At 38.8% G+C, this 18,946-nt stretch overlaps 4 protein-coding genes across 5 annotated transcripts; all 4 read left to right on the top strand.

Moving 5' to 3' along the window:
* Positions 1–1,075: 1,075 nt before the first annotated feature.
* LOC110767358 (2-oxoglutarate (2OG) and Fe(II)-dependent oxygenase superfamily protein) lies at positions 1,076–4,267 on the top strand. Its single transcript, XM_021970880.2, has 2 exons — positions 1,076–1,991; positions 3,802–4,267. Exons 1-2 carry the CDS (start codon positions 1,191–1,193, stop codon positions 4,048–4,050), a joined length of 1,050 nt encoding a protein of 349 aa, XP_021826572.2. The 5' UTR covers positions 1,076–1,190; the 3' UTR covers positions 4,051–4,267.
* Positions 4,268–4,748: 481 nt separating this feature from the next.
* LOC110767381 (Actin-like ATPase superfamily protein) lies at positions 4,749–8,386 on the top strand. The gene is made up of 7 exons (XM_021970909.2): positions 4,749–5,171; positions 5,265–5,412; positions 5,590–5,781; positions 6,363–6,491; positions 7,095–7,264; positions 7,672–7,802; positions 8,170–8,386. The coding sequence occupies exons 1-7, from the start codon at positions 4,958–4,960 to the stop codon at positions 8,248–8,250; spliced, it is 1,065 nt and encodes a 354-aa protein (XP_021826601.2). The 5' UTR covers positions 4,749–4,957; the 3' UTR covers positions 8,251–8,386.
* Positions 8,387–9,159: 773 nt separating this feature from the next.
* Positions 9,160–9,958, top strand: LOC110767380 (non-specific lipid-transfer protein A-like). The gene is made up of 2 exons (XM_021970908.2): positions 9,160–9,621; positions 9,748–9,958. The coding sequence occupies exons 1-2, from the start codon at positions 9,278–9,280 to the stop codon at positions 9,755–9,757; spliced, it is 354 nt and encodes a 117-aa protein (XP_021826600.2). The 5' UTR covers positions 9,160–9,277; the 3' UTR covers positions 9,758–9,958.
* An 816-nt stretch (positions 9,959–10,774) lies between these two features.
* On the top strand, positions 10,775–18,033 carry LOC110767368 (auxin response factor 17-like). Of its 2 annotated transcripts, XM_088250223.1 has the most exons (15): positions 10,775–10,937; positions 11,389–11,480; positions 12,044–12,156; positions 12,638–12,736; positions 12,817–12,873; positions 12,955–13,113; positions 13,218–13,302; positions 14,288–14,378; positions 14,535–14,699; positions 14,774–14,896; positions 14,989–15,064; positions 15,211–15,358; positions 15,456–16,651; positions 16,815–17,005; positions 17,468–18,033. In XM_088250223.1, exons 2-15 carry the CDS (start codon positions 11,426–11,428, stop codon positions 17,673–17,675), a joined length of 2,766 nt encoding a protein of 921 aa, XP_088106349.1. In that variant the 5' UTR covers positions 10,775–10,937; positions 11,389–11,425; the 3' UTR covers positions 17,676–18,033. The 2 variants fall into 2 exon arrangements, with proteins under 2 accessions (XP_088106349.1, XP_088106348.1); XM_088250222.1 differs by having other exon boundaries at positions 10,775–11,480.
* The last annotated feature ends 913 nt before the right edge of the window (positions 18,034–18,946 follow it).

Here is an 18,946-nt window from a genome sequence, read left to right as displayed (position 1 = left end):
CCCTACACTCCATACTTGCATAACATTGCTTCATTCACCCGGATTTTTTTCCTTTTTTGACAAAAACTGAGTGTCCAAGTCCAAATGATAAACCAAAGAAGACCAACTACAATTCTTGTACTAAAAGCATAGTTCCTTTTTTTTTTTTTTTCCCTTCTTTTATGTTATTATGAGTTCTCATATATGAGAAAATTTTACCAATATTGGGTTGTGGCATTATCCCGAGCCAATCACCCATTGTTATGTGTTGATATGACAATACACAGAGCCGGTCTTGAATTTTACAGGGCCCAAGGCAAATGTAAAAAATTAGACCTCTAAGCTATGTATTTATATAACATTTTTTTTTTCACTTAAGTGCTAGACTCATTCTCATTTTTCAATCAATATTTAACTTATTCGAATTAACTAAAAATTTAACATTCAAAACAAATAAATTATATAAATTCAAATTTCAATATATAAAAATCTAAAATAAGAGGTTACGCTTGATACATTCAAATATAATGCATAAACAAGTAAATATTCATAATAATACATGACAGACTTGAAATAACTTAGCATCGCTATTACATGTAAGTTTTCTCCTCACATAGCGTATGTTGCTCAATATTGTAACCCAAATAAATTTTGTCAATTACTTTAATTAATTCAGTAAATACAACGTTTTTTTACCAAGGGCTAGTTTGGCATTGTTGTGCTGTGAAAATAATCGCGATTAGATTTGCTGTAAGAAAATCAGCTATGAGATAAAACAGTTTGGCGTTTGGTAAACTTTTTGTTAATAGTGTTATTAGTATTGATTCCCGCATAATCAAAAAATAATTCCCACATAATCATTAAACCCAATGCCTCTTCGAAATTGATTCCCACATAATCAGAAAACGAAAGCAACTCATTAGGTGCTTTCTCTTATAACTTTCTCTTACATTAATTTTTAACAATAAGTGATTTTCTCATAGTTTAATAAATGGGTTGGCCTTCTAAATTTTTTTTTAAAATCATTTATCACCCCAAATAAGCAATGCTAAAACCGTCACTAAACGTATTCATTTTCTGCCGGGAAAAAAAGAACAAAAAGCAGTGTTTTATATGCTTGAATAACTTCCGGACTATAAAATCGGTATCATCGTCTTCATCATCACATCCCTCTGTATCTCTCTCTGTAAATTCATTCCAATTCGATAGAAATGGAAATATCGGCGGAGCCCATAAGAGTTCAAAGCTTAGCCCAAGCAGGCCTCAACCAAGTCCCGCCCCAATACATTCAACCTCCCCAGCACCGACCCAATCGACCTTCTTCTTCAACCAACATTCCGCTCATCAACCTTTTCGGCCTCGACCCGACCCGACGTGATTCTGTTCGGGCCTCAATCGGGCAAGCCTGCCGGGACTGGGGCGCCTTCCACATCACCAACCACGGCGTTCCTGCCAGCATAGTCGACGCCATCAAGCGCGTGGGCCTCACCTTCTTCAACGACAGCTCAGTCGAAGACAAACTCAAGTATGCGTGCGATCCGAGCTCGTCGGCGTCGGAGGGCTACGGCAGCCGGATGCTGGAGAAGGACGACACCGTTTTGGACTGGAGGGACTACTTCGACCACCACACCCTCCCCCTCCGGCGCCGGAACCCCACGCGATGGCCCCATTTCCCCGCAGATTACCGCCAGGTGGTTTCCGAGTACAGCGATCGAATTGCTTCGCTGGCGCGAGAGCTGCTGGGGCTGGCGTCCGAGAGCCTGGGGCTTAACACGCGGCGTTTAGAGGAGGCGGTTGGGGAGTTTTGGCAGAACATTACGATCAGCTATTACCCGCCGTGTCCTCAGCCTGAGCTGACTTTGGGCCTGCAGGCCCATTCGGATTTTGGTGCGATTACGCTGTTGGTCCAGGACGAGGTGGGTGGGCTTGAGGTGCTTAAAGACGGAGAGTGGGTTCCTGTGAAGCCTTTGGGTGGTGATGCCATTGTTGTTCTTCTAGCTGACCAGACCGAGGTACCTTATCATCTATCAAACATCAAACGAACACCTTCTTATTCTTCTTTTAGCTGACCAAACTATGAAAAATTTGCAGTATTCATTTTTATAAAGAAATGAGCTACATTGGTTAAACAAGTTCTTTTGTAATAAAGTTGAAAACTTTTGTTTTTTTTTTTTGGTAACTGAAAACTTTTGTTGAATATTAAAGAAATGAGCTAAATTGGTGAGAAAGAAAGGAGGGCAGTATAAATTAGAATGCAGTGAGTTTAACTTATCTTGAACAGTGTCAAATTGCTATGATCAACTTTGTTTGTTATGACTTTGTATTAGTCTATTCAAAGATTCGAAGGATTTTCTGAAATAAAATAGGCATGGAGAAGTGTCTTGTACTGTGCCTTCTTTAATTTTATTATTAATAAGAGAAGTTGAGTCGTTGTCAGTTGATGCTTATGCCTTCTTAAATATATTCAGTCCATTACCATGATGCTTTGGAATTATCATTTGCTGAATCACATTTTGTCCAGATAAAAATATGCTTGAATCCCAGGAAACTCTCAGTGGATGAATCGTGATGAGTGTTTTTCATGGTATTCTTTTAGCTTTTAGGCTTCTCGATGATTTTGAATTGAACAAGTGGTACTGGTAGCAATATGTTATATTATGTCTAGAGACTTAAACGTTTTTGTCTGGGAAGTTGTGCTTATCTATCGGTCTTGGCCAGGCTTCTGATCGTTTTTGTTTTATATTTGCTTGACGTATTGATTTTCGGCCTGTTATTATAGTATTCGTTTGAGGGGACCTGAGGACAAGCTGACTAAGTAACCTCATTTTTGTTTTCTTTGGTTTGGTTTTTGTTCATTCTTGGCCAATTAGGACAAATGGTTTGAGAATAAACATAGGTTAATATGGCTCTACGTTGACTGTATGTGTAGCCAACCAAGTTAAGACCTACTGCATTGTATATGTGCTCTTAGTTGCTGTTGGTCAATTAGGACAAATGGTTTGAGAATAAACATAGGTTAATATGGCTCTACGTTGACTGTATGTGTAGCCAACCAGGTTAAGACCTACTGCTTTGTATATGTGCTCTTAGTTGCTGTGGGTCATAACATACTAAAAAATTCACATGTTGCTAAATCTGTCAGTCTATAAGGAGTCACACTGTATATCATAGGCCTGCTTTTACACTTCGTGCCAGGGTTAAGCCATAATTTTCTTAAGCACTTTATTTTGTCTTCAATGAAGCTGCTAATTGTTTGATGTCATTGACAACCACTATTTCTAAACATTGGCATAACATCAACCCTCAGTTTTACTTATTTTTCTATCGCTTTTCATTGTTCTTATATGATTTGGTTAGGGATATTAAGTTTGGGTCCCATGGAACACATTGAGGCTTGGTCATTGTCCTTTCTGATTTGTCGTAATAATTGGCTTTAACTTAGATCACAAATAACTGTGACATGTAGAGGAACCTCTAATTAATCCAACCACTACGAAACTGACTTTCACTGTTGGGTTTGGCTTTGGATCAATACTCAAAGGTACTGATTTAAGTGGTTCAGTTTTGGGATTGTACCAAGTGGACTTGAGCTGAGACGATCTGAAACTAAAAAATGCAGTGCTTAAGGCTTATACCTATCAATGCCTTCTCTCTAAGCTGATAATCGAATCGCCAACATGTGCTTTACAGGATTCTTGTCATTCTTTGGATCTAAGTGCATTTCTTTCATAGGATTTGTTTTGTAGAATGAAATTAATTGAACAAGTGGAGCAATAATATGAATTATGTTTATTCTCTAACAGTGGATTATCTTGCCTGCAGATAATGACCAATGGGAAGTACAGGAGTGCTCAACATAGGGCTCTAACCAATTCCAATCAGGCACGGCTCTCAGTTGCTACATTTCATGATCCAGCCAAGACAGTGAAAGTATCCCCTGCTTCTGAGCTTACCAGTGCGTCGACTCCTCCCCTCTACCGGGAAGTTGTTTATGGAGATTATGTGTCATCGTGGTACACAAAGGGCCCAGAAGGAAAACGGAATATCGATGCCCTCCAGCTTGAACCTTGATCGTTAGTTGGAAAACCCTCATTTCCCCAACTTGCCAACACCTTGCATTCTAGAATGGAAGTAGAGCCACTGTCATCAGTATTTTAGCCTGGGACTTTGGTTTTGGGAGGATAGCATAGTCTTTCTAATCCATACCACACCTTTAACAATGCATAATTCTGTTCAACATGTACATGAATTGGTTAGTTGATTGCATTAGTGAAAATGCTTTTTCTAACTGCCAATGTGAATTCAAGTATAATTGGGGGTGTTCTTGTGCACCATCTTGCTTTAGCTGCAAGTGTTGTTTTTCGCTTTCTTCATGGACTGATTTGGAATTTAAACAGAAAGATGGACGGCAAATTCAAAGTGTTTCCATGGAAATAGTTCTAAATATTGAATCTAGATATTGTGAATTATGTTTGGATTGCCATTAGAATAAAAAATTGAAAACGTCAAAATGATTATGGAAACAAAGAAATACAACCATAATTAAATCAACCCATGATATGACTAAACTGACCCAAACCAAATGATTTAACAAAATATTTGAAAGAATTTGACAGAAGTAAAGAAAATAATCTATGAGAAAAAATTCCAAATCATCAAAGAACAGAATTATGAATAAAGTATCTTCAATTAGAAATAATAACCATTAGCATATGAGTTATAAATTTATTTATAGCCCCCCATTCTGCCGTCCGAGAACCAAAACAAAAAAAACCCCACCATTTGAAATGAATATTATTTTCTTTTGAACACGGTCCCAAAAACTTCTGACTCCCCCAACCTTCTTCCTTGTTCTCTTCCTATTATCCCTATCTGTCTTTGACAGAGAGGGCAAGCCTCCATTGGAGCCTTTTAAAGCTCCGATTCCTCGAAACAAACACTCAAATCCAATTCAATCCAATCACCACCAAAAACCCAGATGAAGCGGTACAGGAATGGCGAAGTCTGGGACTTTGAGAGCCAAATGCCGGTGGCGGCCGGCGCCGGAGACGTCATCTTGGGTGTAGACGGCGGCACCACCTCCACCGTCTGCATTTGCATGCCGATTTTGCCCTTCTCTGACCCTCTCCCCGACCCAGTTCCCGTTCTTGCTCGAGCAGTCGCCGGTTGCACCAACCACAACAGCGTTGGCGGTAATTGTTCTTCTGTTCATGGTTTATCAGTTGATCGCAACTGTTTTGATTTTTGTATCTGATCTAATTGAATAACTTGTTGTTAAACCTTAGAGGCTGCTGCAAGGGAAACATTGGAGCAGGTGATGGCTGAAGCGCTGGCCAAGTCCGGTTCGAACCGGTCGGCGGTTCGAGCTGTTTGTTTGGCGGTTTCTGGTGTCAACCATCCCACTGATCAGCAGAGGATATTAGATTGGCTTAGGTATTACTTTCAAGTCTCTATGATCGCACATTGTTCCCGTCTGTGTTTTTTAAAAATATTTATTTTACTTTAAAAGTTATTTACTTGTTGGGTGCTTACCCTTGTGGGTTTTGGCACATATCAATCTCTGATTAATGTTTAGTACTGAAAGCTTTAATCTTGTCTTGATGTGAACAGGGATGTATTCCCCAGCAATGCAAGGTTGCATGTTCATAATGATGCTGTGGCAGCTCTAGCTTGTGGGACTTTGGGAAAACTTCATGGGTGTGTTCTAATTGCTGGCACGGGGACCATTGCATATGGGTTCACAGAAGACGGTAGAGAAGCTCGGGCAGCTGGCGCAGGACCTACCTTAGGTGATTGGGGAAGGTATAGCCTTGTTGCTCGGTTCTTTATTTTCCTATTTCTAGCTCTGTCCCCGAGATGCTTCTACTTTAATGAAGGTGGTTCCTTGTTGTCATTGGAGGTTTCCTACATCTTTTGTATCTAGGTCACCTTAACCATCAAGTACATGAAATGATATAAGGGTTGTAAGAAGAAACAGTCACTGGGAAAAAGACTTCCACTTTTACTCACTTCTTGATTATATGTTTTGAATTAATCTTACTGTTGAAATCCCGTAAAATTCTTTCTATTTTCATTGTTGATTTTCCCTTTCCTGCTCATCATTTTGCATTAAACTTTATAAATTGACGATTTGAACTCCCCAGCAGTATGATTGTGATCCATCTATATTCTACAGTTGCTCCCTGCCTGATAATGTTGTGCTTTAATTTTAAGATTTCATGGCCATGTATAAATCAATCAATGTGTCAAATAAACTTAATATCACTTTTTGAGTAGTATTCTGGTAGTTTCTGGCATTCAGGATGTGGGCGTCTTTTTTACGATATCCGTCTTTTTCCTTTCCCAGAAGTTTTTACTGAAGGTAATGTTCTTTTTACTTGCAGTGGTTACGGAATAGCTGCACAGGCATTAACCGCTGTGGTAAGGGCCCATGATGGTCGTGGTCCACATACAATGCTTATGTCTAGTATTTTAGGGAAGCTTGGTCTTTCTTCTCCAGATGAACTCATCGGGTATCTATCTGAAACTTATAATTGTCATCATCACATATATTGGTGAAGTTACTAGTTGTCATTTTGGGATCTTACAGTCTGCAGCCAATCTTTAAGGCAGTTTTGGCGAAAATAAATGACAAGGTTTGTTCCATCAATCTGTAAATTCGTTTGTCTGCAATCCCTCAAATGGTGTTGGTTAAGTGATGCAAATATGTGGGAAGTTCCACTTATTGTAGTAGCTAAAATCTGGTATAGATGTGAATGATCTAAGTTCTCTGGTTCCATTGGCATGCAAACTTTTTATATCTTGAGATTATTCTTCTTAGATTACGTGGTTTTATCTGCACCTCTATGTGAGAGGAGTCAAAAGTCGGTCGCATCTCACATAGGGATGTGGAAAAAACCCCATTGATCTTAAAATTGCAATTATTGTATCTTTTCCATTGAATTTGTCATGCATTCTTGATTGGAATATGTTTCATTTAAAGGGTATGTGGTATTTTGTATGTCTCTGTGAACCTTCTTGAGGAAAATGAATTGAGAACCTTGATACAAATGAGTATCCGGGATGTAATTGTATGGGGTATCAGATAACCACTATAATTTTCTATTGGATTTCAGGTGGACCTATGCAGATCCATCTTGGGCTCGCATTGCAGCACTTGTTCCAGTTGTTGTATGTTGTGCAATTGCTGGTGATGAGGTTGCAAATAAGATCTTGTTTGATTCAGTCGAGGAGTTGAGATTGAGTGTGAAAGCTGTTGTTCAAAGACTTGGCTTGTGTGGTCCAGGTGTGACATACTGAACAAAAAACTGAAAAAAATTAAAGGAATTTTTTGGATTTGTGTGATGTATAATAGGTCATGAGGTTATGCATGGCTTCATAAAATATTAATCATTTAGTGGTAGGGTAGTGATACTATTTAAATATGCAGTTGCAAAAAAGAAATGCTTAATAAACTGCATACAGGGAGCAGGAAAGTTATTGCTATTCCTTACTGGCTTATTTTATTTTCGAGTGTTTTGCCCTTGTGCTATACCCATTCCTTCTACTTATGGTGTTGTATTATTGCTGTGCTCATGATGGATATTCTATATGTGTATCAGATTCGAGTTTATATAGTGCCTTGCAATAATTGAAAGGTAGGGAGTCCCTACTCTGCATACTTATTTCATTTTTTGTTTAAAATAATTGCAGAGGGAAAAGATTCTTTTCCCCTTGTCATGGTTGGCGGTGTTCTTGATGAAAATAAGAGGTGGGATATAGGAGAGGAAGTCATTAAATGCATCTCCAAGGACTACCCCGGGGCAGTTCCTATTAGGCCGAAGGTAAGCATATTTTATGCCTCACTTCAATAAACTTTTGATATTTGAAGCAAATGAGATTTAAAGGGTGAGCCTGCTACTTTCCATAGATGGCTTCTTGAGTACAGTTAATATTGGCGGGCTTCCCTATCTTGGATAAAAAGGAAAAGTGTCTTCATGTCAAACGATAATTAGAGGGTAGATGAAAAGTGGACAGCACACAAATAGACTAAGGAAGGAACAATAATCAATTAGAAGATACTAATTGTTTCTATAATTTATCAAAAGTCCTACTAACGACCAAGTTAGCAACCCATATGCTTGTGTACACAGATGTTATTTTGTGGAATTTCTGGTTTGCTCTTTTACAATGCTGCTGTATCACCATCAGGTAGAGCCTGCAGTTGGAGCAGCATTGGTAGCATGGAATTTTTGCATGAAAGAATCTCTTGAGAATGCCTTCAAAAGCTGACTCCGACTGTTGTTGATTTTATAGTTTATGAATTGTATAGTGGAAAGGATCAATGATGAAGTGAAAGGAAAACAAGCTGCTCGAAATTGAAAATGAAATCATCATCAATATATAAATTCTTTTGGTTAAGAAATCATTCTGAAGTGTTGGTAGGCTAATTCTATGAATATACCACTTTGTCAATTTCTGATACTGTCTTAGCTTTGCATGTAAAAGTATCTCCATCAATAGTGAAGTAAAGAATGATTTCAAGTGTGCCAAAAGCGCCTTGTGTGCTTTTTTTGCCTGCTCCATTTTTCTAGCGTCCATGCCCTTCTGTTTTCCCCAACTGAAACCTAGTGTTCAGTCCTAAACCTGTATACACCATATTGCCTCAGCCTCATTTGGAACAAATTGAGCAATGTCAGAAGAACCATATTTTCTGATCTTTCATCTTAAAATTCCTTATTAAACTTTTTTTGGTGTAAAACTGACATAATTGGCATTTTATATACATTCTGATTGACAAAAATGACATAATTAGTGTTTCATACATGCTTTTTAAACTTAAAACGCAATATCGAGTTCATCTTCAGATTATTGCTTTCCATGTTTTTGTAAGCTGCTCACCGAACGCGATTTAGCAGTGTTTGCTGTGTGGAAAACAAAAACTGGTGCAAGCAAAACATTACCGAACGACCCCTTTCATAAGCAAGAGTTATACACATGGCAGGAACACCAATTCCGCTTTCTTTTGGAAGAAAGTTGTAACGCTCTTGGCATGCAGCAAAGGCCTAACCCAGCGAAGAGATAGGGACCATGCAAAGGCTGCTTAAGCTTCATAACGGCTTCTGCTACACCAATAATCCCCCTCATGATTTTGGATATATCTTCTAGTGGCAACTATAAATACCCTTCAAACCTTACCCATCAAAACCACAACTTAAACTTCCATACATGAACAATTAAGCTCAGCATTAAGCCAATTAGCAAACATTGTAGCACTCCATCGATCTCAAACTCAAACGTACAAAAAACAGAAAAGAAAATGAAGGGTGTTGTTATAGCTTTAGTGATGGTGGTGGTGGCCATGTTGGTCTTGGTTAAACCGGGGCAGGCCACAGTCACTTGCCAACAAGTGGTGTCATCTGTCGCTCCCTGCGTTCCATATCTCACCAGTGGCACTGGTATCCCACCCACGGCGTGTTGCAATGGGGTTTCGGGTCTGAAACAGCTCGCTTCAACCACCAAAGACAGGCGTGCAGCCTGCCAATGCCTCAAGGACGTCGCAGATCACTACCAAAACATTAAGGAAGACGTCGCAGCTAGTCTCCCCACTGCGTGTAAAGTCCAAATCAACGTTCCCATTTCTAGGAGTGTCAATTGCAACGAGTAAGTAATTTTTGTATGCATTGCATCGATATACAACTGCTGTATACAACCCCTATGATCACCTCATTAGCACGTGAGAGGTGAAATGTGAGAACATTACTAATGTTCCTTTGTTTCTCTATGCAGCGTGCAGTAAAAATCAAGGCAACTACAGATGGAAGTTAAAATAAAGAGAGAAGCATGGGGGATGCTTCTATCTTCTCAACGGCTACACCTAGCTTTTGGTTGAATGTGGTCAAGATATGGTTCTCACTAGAGAGCCATGCTACTTAGTTTATTCAAGCTACCCGTTATGTATGAGATAATATTGTCTTCTAATAAAATAAGAAATTTTAAATATCTGTTGCAGATCTCTCTCTCTCTCTCTCACGGATGGAGAAAAACTTAGTTGCAACATGATAGTACTGTTTTATTATATCCGGCCAATAATACTATGTCACGTAGAAATGTTATCACGCATGTCATAGCATTATTGACACGCGTATAATTTACAAGAAAAATACAAAAGTCTTTTAACATTAATTTGTGGCATCTAGGATTGAAGTGACAATTGAGGTTGTAAATGCTTGATAGATGACACATGGAACTATAACCAGAAACCATAAGAACCTACTAATAATTAATGCAGCAAACCTTCCAAGGAAGTTGCCAAATGTGGGCACACATGGGGACGTTCTATTAAATGTAAAGACATTTCAACTCAAACCATGCACAAATTAAGTCTCCCAAACTGACATTTAAGGAAGTTAGATCAAAAGCTTTATGGAGAAAACAATAAGAGAGTTCACTATAAATGTAATTTAACTTATTTCAATTTCAAAACTATTTAATTCATAAGGAGAAACCAATGATAACCAAATCATCTTTTCCCTTTTATGAAATAAAAATGAAAATTTTCCAAAAGCCAACATGAAAAAGATTGGCAATTTCCAAAAGAGGAATAAAGGGAAAATTGAATGGTAGGGGAGAAAAATAGAAGGAAAAAAGGGCCTAGAGAGAGAGGGTAATGGCCAAGATTGCAAAAAGGGGAAAAAGGCTAGGGTAAAATAGGGAGAGAGGTTAGATTTTTGGTCCTTCTATTTCTATTTGCTTCTGACAGCTATCCCTATGAACATTACATTACCCCACCAGCAATAATTACCACTGTATTAATTGATCGTAGACCAAACAAGCCCTCAACGGAGACCAATAAAGCTTCTCTCACCCAAACTCTCTCTCTATCTTTCTCTCTCAAGCTTCACAAGCAGCAGACCAAGCTAAAGCTCAGCTCTTTTGGCAGTCAAATCGGTGCTTCTGAAAATGTCACTCTCAGCTCAGTAAGAGTTCTCTCATTCTCTGTTCAAGCTTACTTGCTAAGTTACTGTTCAATTTCTGAGATCTGGGTAGTCTAGGGTTTCTGTGGAGCTTGCAAGTGTTCATAAATTTCTGAGCTTGGAGGTGTCAGTTGGGGGTTTAGGGTTCTTATTAGGGTAAATGTGGTGGGTTTTGGTAGGGTGAAGAAGATCTGGGGCGCATGAGGGTGAGAGGTGTTGTCTTCTGTATTGGCACTGGTTTTGGATGATATTTTCCCAGAGGTGTAGTTGATATTTTCTGGTTTTTGCTTGGGGGGGGTGGGGGGTGGGCTTACTTTCACTGCATTTGATGATATAGAGGTGAAGGGGTTCAGAAATGGGTGCTAATATGTGCAAGGAATAAGGAGGGGGCTGATATTTGAATCTTTGTTTAAGTTGGGTTTGGTTTTACTGGGGCTAAAGTGGGTTTCAGTAGGTGGTGAAAGGAGGTTGCATTTCGGGCTTTCGAAGAAATGAGACTTTCGACTTCATCCTCGTCTTCGGGTTTTAATCACCAGCCTCAGGAAGGTATGCACTTTTTTGTGCTTTATTTGGCTCGTTCCATTTTTCTCGTCTGAAATTTAATACGTCCTTAAAAGCATTAGTGAATCGACTCTGAGGCATTATCTTGCATACATTTATGCTTCTTTTGTTTTTGTATTTAGTCTAAACGATTGAGCCACGTTTTAGGCGACCGTTATATGTGCATGTCTTAATTAAGCGGTCATTGAACAGACCTAGTGAATATTCATTTCACCAGTGTTTGTGTCTCTTTCCGGAGTTATTTCATTGTAAAAATAGTCACATGCTATGCATATGTTGCTTGTCTGTTCGAGAATTGAGTTTGAGGTGACTAAACACCCATCTTACTATTTTACAATTATCTCAACTGCCCATAATGCTTGATGGGGTTCTGGGTGGAAATTTGGTTATATGATTTGAAGTGGTTGCACCTGTAAACAAATTAACAACATGCCATTATCACTAAAACTAGGCTTGCATTTCTATCTTCAATTAATTTAAGGGTTAGGATTTTGATGCTATGGATTTCATGTCATGCATACTCATGCAAGCATAGAAACTATGTGCAGGGGAGAAGAAATGTTTGAATTCTGAGCTATGGCATGCATGTGCGGGGCCCCTGGTGTCTTTGCCTCTTCTTGGAAGTCGTGTAGTCTACTTTCCACAGGGTCACAGTGAGCAGGTCAGCAACTGGATCGCTATCTCATTTATTTTCAGATTTTTCCTTCTGAATGGTATCAGGAGAAAACATTTGGTTGGTTTGCAGTACGTAGAATAGGAACTTTGGTTGTTTAATTGATTCGAGGAAGTCTCTTGTTACCATTGTCTTATTTTTGTCTAATAAGTTTGAAATGTAGGCTGTGTAATTATAGATTTATGTTCATTTACTCCTATTGAAAAAAAATAAAAAATTAAGGATGGGTTGAAGGTTTTCTTTTTACTTCTTTGATATTTACATAGTGTCTAGTTATAACTTTGTCTCTTATTCATTTTATACATATCATTACCTCAATTACTTTAATATAATCCAAAACTTATGAGTACAATTGTTGTGTGCTTAAACTGCTGAAGCTTCTATTATCTATATAACCACAACGTCCTGGACACTAATTTTTGAGAGTGTATTCAGTGATTGTTTTTAATTCTTGGTATTTCTTGTACAGGTTGCTGCATCAACCAATAAGGAAGTGGATGCCCATATTCCAAATTACCCCAACTTGCCTCCACAACTAATATGTCAGCTGCATAATGTGACAATGCATGTAAGTGTCAGCTGGCTTGCATCTTCTCTGTACCATTTCACGGGATGCTCCTTAATTTTTTAAAATTTTGTATGGTACAGGCAGATGTGGAGACTGATGAAGTATATGCTCAAATGACCCTACAACCATTAAGTCCGGTACTGTACTTTTCTGTTTTTGACTTGTGACTTTGTGAGTCAAGTAATTTTCATCATGTATTAACATAAACTATTTTGTAGCAAGAGCAAAAGGATGTATACCTACTGCCTGCGGAGTTGGGTGCTGCCAGCAAACAGCCAACCAACTATTTTTGTAAAACTTTGACTGCAAGTGATACTAGCACGCATGGAGGATTCTCTGTTCCCCGCCGTGCAGCTGAAAAAGTCTTTCCTCCTCTTGTAGGTTTCCTCCTTTTTGAGTGGCCTGAGCATCACGTTTGATTTTCTGTGTTTTCGTCTCATGAAATTGGTTTCAATAATTTAATTTTTTAATGTACCTTCAGGATTACTCACAGCAGCCCCCAGCTCAGGAACTAATTGCAAGGGATCTTCATGATAATGAGTGGAAATTCAGACATATATTTCGAGGTGGGTGTGAATTTGTTCAGAATTCTGTTTTATATCTGCTTTCATTACTCTTTATTATTCTTCAAGTCTGCACCTCTAGCTTAGATGCAAAATTAAGACCACTTAGTGCAAGTATACTAGACAGTTCGCACACTTGCTGTTCTAAATGTCAAAAGTGAAAGATTTGGAGAAATTGTATATTTAATGGCATGAGCAATATCTCATTAAAAATAAATAAATTTATTGTTTACTTGAACTTAAAAATCTGTAATTACTAAACCTACCTGCTATAGTAATTTCCTAAAGACCCAGTGAGGATCTGGCAAACAAATAATGAAATAAAGTAGCCCTGTCTTTGAATCTGCCTAAACATATAATAATCAAAGAACGGCCCAAGCAACCAGACAATGTAGCAACTTTTTTTATGTTCTGGATTATGTAAATGTTGCCAATTATTAAATTTGGCTGCCTTTGGGTCATATTTTATGGCAAGTTTGATTTCTGTTCTCCCGAGTAACTTAACCATTATTCTGGGGTTAGGATGGCATGCACTCTCCTTTTGGAATATTTTTTTTCTTCTGCTTCAGTGAGCTGTTCAAAAAGTTGCAGCTGTCAGGAGAAAATAACTGAACTGTAGCAAGAAATTAGATTAAAGGGAATGGGTAACCAAGAGTGTTACACCACATGGATGATCAACAACCATTCAACCCTCTTAGTCTCACAAATTAAGAAGAAATAATTGTAGGTCTTATTGACCCAACAAATGTTTTTTTGTTTCTACTGTAGTTGTTCTTGCCCTCATTGTGGTTGAAAGGCAAGAACTGCCTGTCATGGATCTTGATCACATTGGGCTTACACATGAATGGGCCTTGTGGGACACTTGTTTTAGAGTTCAATGATTTTATAGACTGTTGTGTACTTTCTTTACCTAGGTTTTATTTTTTAATATACTGTCTGCAACATGCAGTTCTGGTTTCTAATTTATTTTTTCCATGCTATTGTGCAGGCCAGCCCAAGAGGCATCTTCTCACGACAGGATGGAGCGTGTTCGTTAGTGCCAAACGTCTTGTTGCTGGTGATTCAGTCCTTTTTATTTGGTAATTTTAAAACATTATTCTGTTCTTCGTATGATTGAATATGTTTCTCTTCTTTTTTTTCTATTTTTTTGGGAATGTGCCGGGGGTGGTTGGACTTATTAGGGCAAGAATTGTGGTAATTATTAGTTTTTCTTCAAATATGTTGTCTTCAATCAGGAATGAAAAGAATCAGTTACTCTTGGGTATTCGGCGAGCAAATCGTCCACAGACTGTTATGCCCTCATCGGTTTTGTCAAGTGATAGCATGCACATTGGTCTTCTTGCTGCTGCAGCCCATGCAGCTGCAACAAATAGTCGCTTTACAATATTTTATAATCCAAGGTGAGTATCTGCTACTTCTCTAGATTGTAGATTCTACTTGTTACATCTTATTAATCAATTTGCTTATAATGCAGGGCTAGTCCATCTGAGTTTGTGATACCCCTGGCCAAGTATGTTAAAGCTGTCTATCATACACGGGTTTCTGTTGGCATGCGATTTAGGATGCTGTTTGAAACAGAAGAGTCAAGTGTCCGTCGGTAGGTTAATTATCTTCATAGTTATATGTATAGTTTATGATTAGCATTTATTTAAGTGGTAATTTTTTTGTTTTGTTTTTCTTTTCCTTCAGATACATGGGTACAATAACTGGTATCAGTGATTTAGATTCTGTGCGTTGGACAAATTCACATTGGCGCTCTGTGAAGGTTTGTTGGGAGCATTTTGTGATTTTCATGCTCATTAAAATTCAAATATTTTGCATAAGTTTCACAAGTTTTTGAAAGAGATGTGGCCAGTTTTTTAACTTTTTCAGGTGACATAAGGTTTGTAAATGTGTTCTCTGCTATTGCAGGTTGGCTGGGATGAATCCACTGCAGGGGAGAGGCAGCCTAGAGTTTCATTGTGGGAGATTGAACCACTAACAACATTCCCAATGTATCCATCCCCATTCCCCCTCAGACTGAAGCGACCATGGCCATCGGGCATTCCCTCTTTCCACGGTATCTTTGTTTTTATGCTTGAGGAACACATGGTGTCTTATGTGTCAACAATTGTTTTCTTTGCCCCCTCTAATACTCAGTGGTATGTTCATTTCAGGGCTCAAAGATGGTGATATGGGCGTTAATGCTCCACTGATGTGGCTCCAAGGAGGGGTTGGAGATCAGGGGATTCAATCTTTGAACTTCCAGGGATTTGGGGTTACTCCCTGGATGCAGCCGAGGCTTGACGCTTCTATGGCAGGTCTACAACCTGAAGTATACCAAGCAATGGCAGCTGCCGCACTTCAAGAAATGAGGACAGTGGATTCTTCTAAATGTGTTTCACAGTCTCTTCTGCCCTTCCAGCAATCTTCAAATGTTTCTAATGGGCCGGCTGCTGTGCTTCAGAGACAGGTTATACCGCAGTCGCAATCTCAAAATACTTATCTTCAGAGCTTTCAAGAAAACCAAGCTCCTGCTCAGGCTCAGGTTTTGCAACAACAGTTGCAGCGTTACCATCCCTATAGTGATCAAAGGCAACAACAGCAGCTGCAGCAGCACCAGCAACAACAGCAGCTGCAGCAGCAACATCAACATCAACAGCAGCTTCAACAATCCCATCATCTGCACCAATTGTCTGTTCAGCAGCAGATCCCGAATGTTATGTCTGCTCTGTCCAATTTTGCCTCTGCCACTCAATCCCAGTCTGCATCTCTGCAGGCTATCCCTTCACAACCTCAGCAGCAGAGCTTTCCTGACCCTGTTGGAAATCCTATATCTTCATCTGATGTTCCCCCTATACATAGTATATTAGGTTCCCTATCACAAGATGGAGCATCCCACTTACTTAACTTAAGTGGATCCAACTCTGTAATTTCGTCTTCCTTGTTACCCAAGCAGATCACAGGCGAACAGCAGTTATCATCTGGAGCTGCTCAATGTGTACTACCTCAGGTGGAACAGTTGGGAACACCACAGTCAAATATCTCTGAGCTCACTGCCCTGCCTCCGTTTCCTGGTAGAGAGTACTCTGCATTCCAAGGCGGTACTGATCCCCAAAGCAATCTTTTGTTTGGGGTGAACATTGATTCCTCATCTCTTATGCTGCATAGTGGGATTCCAACCCTGAGAAATATTGGCAATGGAAATGATTCATTGTCTATGCCGTTCGGTGCTTCCAGTTACACCAGTGCCACGGGCAATGATTTTCCACTTAATTCAGACATGACTACTTCAAGTTGTGTAGATGAATCAGGTTTCTTGCAGTCTTCAGAAAATGTGGACCAAGTAAATCCAACTCGAAACTTTGTGAAGGTAAGATAAGATAGTTGTGATTGTTTATTACAAGCATTTTATTCTTAACAGAACGGTCGGATGCATGGGAAGTCTTCTTCCATGTGAATACTTGTTCAAAAGAATTAGTACTTTTTCTGAGTGGTTACTCATATTCTTTTTATTAAATGTTGCAATTTGGTAGGTTCACAAGTCAGGGTCCTTTGGGAGGTCACTGGATATTTCTAAATTCAGCAGCTATGATGAGCTGCGCAGTGAGCTCGCACGTATGTTTGGCCTTGAAGGCCAATTAGAGGACCCTCAGAGATCAGGCTGGCAGCTTGTATTTGTTGACCGGGAGAATGATGTTCTTCTCCTTGGCGACGACCCTTGGCAGTAAGTCCCAAATTGTATTTCATCATTTCACTTATACTAGTCAATTATTATACACTCTGTTTGCATTGGCAATTCTAAAATTCGAGCTTCCCATGCGTTTCAGTTATTACTGTTCTTTTGTAAAATGTTTCATCCTGGATTACTGGGCGCAAGTTTAATGTTTTCGAAGTAGCTACTGCAATGATTTTATTCTGTATGTCAAATTGTTAAAAGTGTAGGAGCTGGTATCCCAAATTTGTGGATAGAAACAGAGGTAATGTTTAGAAAACGCCTTGAGGTTTAAAGTGTTGTAGGAGTAGCTTAAGCCATTTAAAATTGTTGACTGTTTTATCACTTTTCAAGAGTTTTAAGTTACTATTTTGCATGTGTACATCTCTGAGCCTAAAACAAAAGTCTTCTGAAGTTTTGAACTGTTCTTTTTTATGATTCAGTTGAAGTAAATGATTCTTCTCTTATATTCAGGGAGTTTGTGAACAATGTGTGGTATATCAAGATACTCTCGCCACATGAAGTGCAACAGATGGGAAAGGAAGGCCTCAATCGTGCGGCTTCTGTCCCAAGCAATAAGCTTTCCAATGGTGGCAACAACACCTGCGATGACTACGTGAGTCGACAAGACTTGAGAAACTCAACCAATGGGATTGCATCGTTGGGCTCACTGGACTACTAAAAGGCCAATGCTTAGCTATAAAAATGGAAAATTAAAATTGGCTGCGAATGATGAGTGTTTTAACTATGCTAGTAGTGTTGTTCGTAAAAAAGAATTGTTAGCATTCTTTTACCCCCTTTTCTGTGGTCGGTGAGATGTACTGCTTTGGGCTAAGTCTATTTGAAGCTTGCATGTCAGCTTATAATTATATACTGTAAATTATAGTAGGAAGGAACCTTGTTTCTGAAACTACCACTACAGCACGTAGAACAACACGCACCCTAAGAGAGATTGCTTGATGTCCGAGTCCGATAGCACTTTCTATGCTATCTTGTCTTGTAATTTATTATTAAATGAAATTAAGCACTTGTTTCATTAATCAGACTGTTCAAGTGCCAACCTGTTCAATTACTATATTGACAATCTTAAGTTTCGATTTAATTCTGTACGCTTTCATGGCCGAAAGTAGTTTCTTGGTTTAACTCTAGTCGCTGCATTTGTGCATTTTTACTGGCTGCATGCATGCAGTATGTGTGCATATGTAGAGAATGCTTTCTTGCGAGACTTATGTTGCCAAACAAATGCTTGACTTTGAATGTGTTCTCAAGGTTGCTACTTTTGTTAGATTTAAAGGGGATAATGCTTGCATGCCAGCCACCCACTGACGGACGCGACAGACGGACGAGAAATGAGATAGGATTAGGATAAATTAAATAGATTCTATTTATTTGATGTATAATAAAAAGAGGAACAGTTTTGATGCATGATGGTATTGACACAATGATACTCATCTTTTGTTCTGTAATTAATGCGACTTCTAGTTGGTTTTTTGCTGCATGTATCGCGTAGGGCATACCAGTGACTATAGAGTTCAAGCCAATTACACGAAGAGATTCATGAAACATCATAGTTCACATTGTCACTAATAGAAAAAAGAACAGACGAATTAAAGTGACTTCTGATTGATTTGGTAGACATGAAACATCATAGTTCACGTTGTCACTTAGTTTGAGGTAATACCGAGCAGCTGGGTCCATATATACGCGTACCTTCTCAACAAAAACGCTCAATGCAAACTATAGTTAGTACTAACCAACTAAGATCAAATATACAGAGAAAGAAGGGACGGTTATTCTACTTCTTGTTTAATTTAATTGTTTAATTAAAATATTAGAATAATACTGAATGTTTTTCCTCCAACAAATTTCACTCCAGAGAACAAGTTAGATCAAAGGCAAACATTTCCACCAAAAAAGAAGAAGAAAAAATTGAACTCTCAAATTGATTTACTG

Source organism: Prunus avium, chromosome 3 (genome assembly GCF_965620075.1).
Source record: "Prunus avium chromosome 3, drPruAviu1.hap1.1, whole genome shotgun sequence".
NCBI lineage: Eukaryota > Viridiplantae > Streptophyta > Magnoliopsida > Rosales > Rosaceae > Prunus > Prunus avium.
Note: the sequence above shows the minus strand (reverse complement) of the source record. Positions and strands in the feature narration are given on the sequence as shown.

Coding starts and splice junctions, on each gene's coding strand:
- LOC110767358 (XM_021970880.2), top strand. CDS start 1,191: ATGGAAATATCGGCGGAGCCCATAAGAGTTCAAAGCTTAGCCCAAGCA. Junction 1,992..3,801: donor TTCTAGCTGACCAGACCGAG/GTACCTTATCAT, acceptor TCTTGCCTGCAG/ATAATGACCAATGGGAAGTA.
- LOC110767381 (XM_021970909.2), top strand. CDS start 4,958: ATGAAGCGGTACAGGAATGGCGAAGTCTGGGACTTTGAGAGCCAAATG. Junction 6,492..7,094: donor TCTCCAGATGAACTCATCGG/GTATCTATCTGA, acceptor ATTGGATTTCAG/GTGGACCTATGCAGATCCAT. Junction 7,803..8,169: donor CAGTTCCTATTAGGCCGAAG/GTAAGCATATTT, acceptor TATCACCATCAG/GTAGAGCCTGCAGTTGGAGC.
- LOC110767380 (XM_021970908.2), top strand. CDS start 9,278: ATGAAGGGTGTTGTTATAGCTTTAGTGATGGTGGTGGTGGCCATGTTG.
- LOC110767368 (XM_088250223.1), top strand. CDS start 11,426: ATGAGACTTTCGACTTCATCCTCGTCTTCGGGTTTTAATCACCAGCCT. Junction 12,157..12,637: donor CACAGGGTCACAGTGAGCAG/GTCAGCAACTGG, acceptor TTTCTTGTACAG/GTTGCTGCATCAACCAATAA. Junction 14,700..14,773: donor ACAATATTTTATAATCCAAG/GTGAGTATCTGC, acceptor CTTATAATGCAG/GGCTAGTCCATCTGAGTTTG.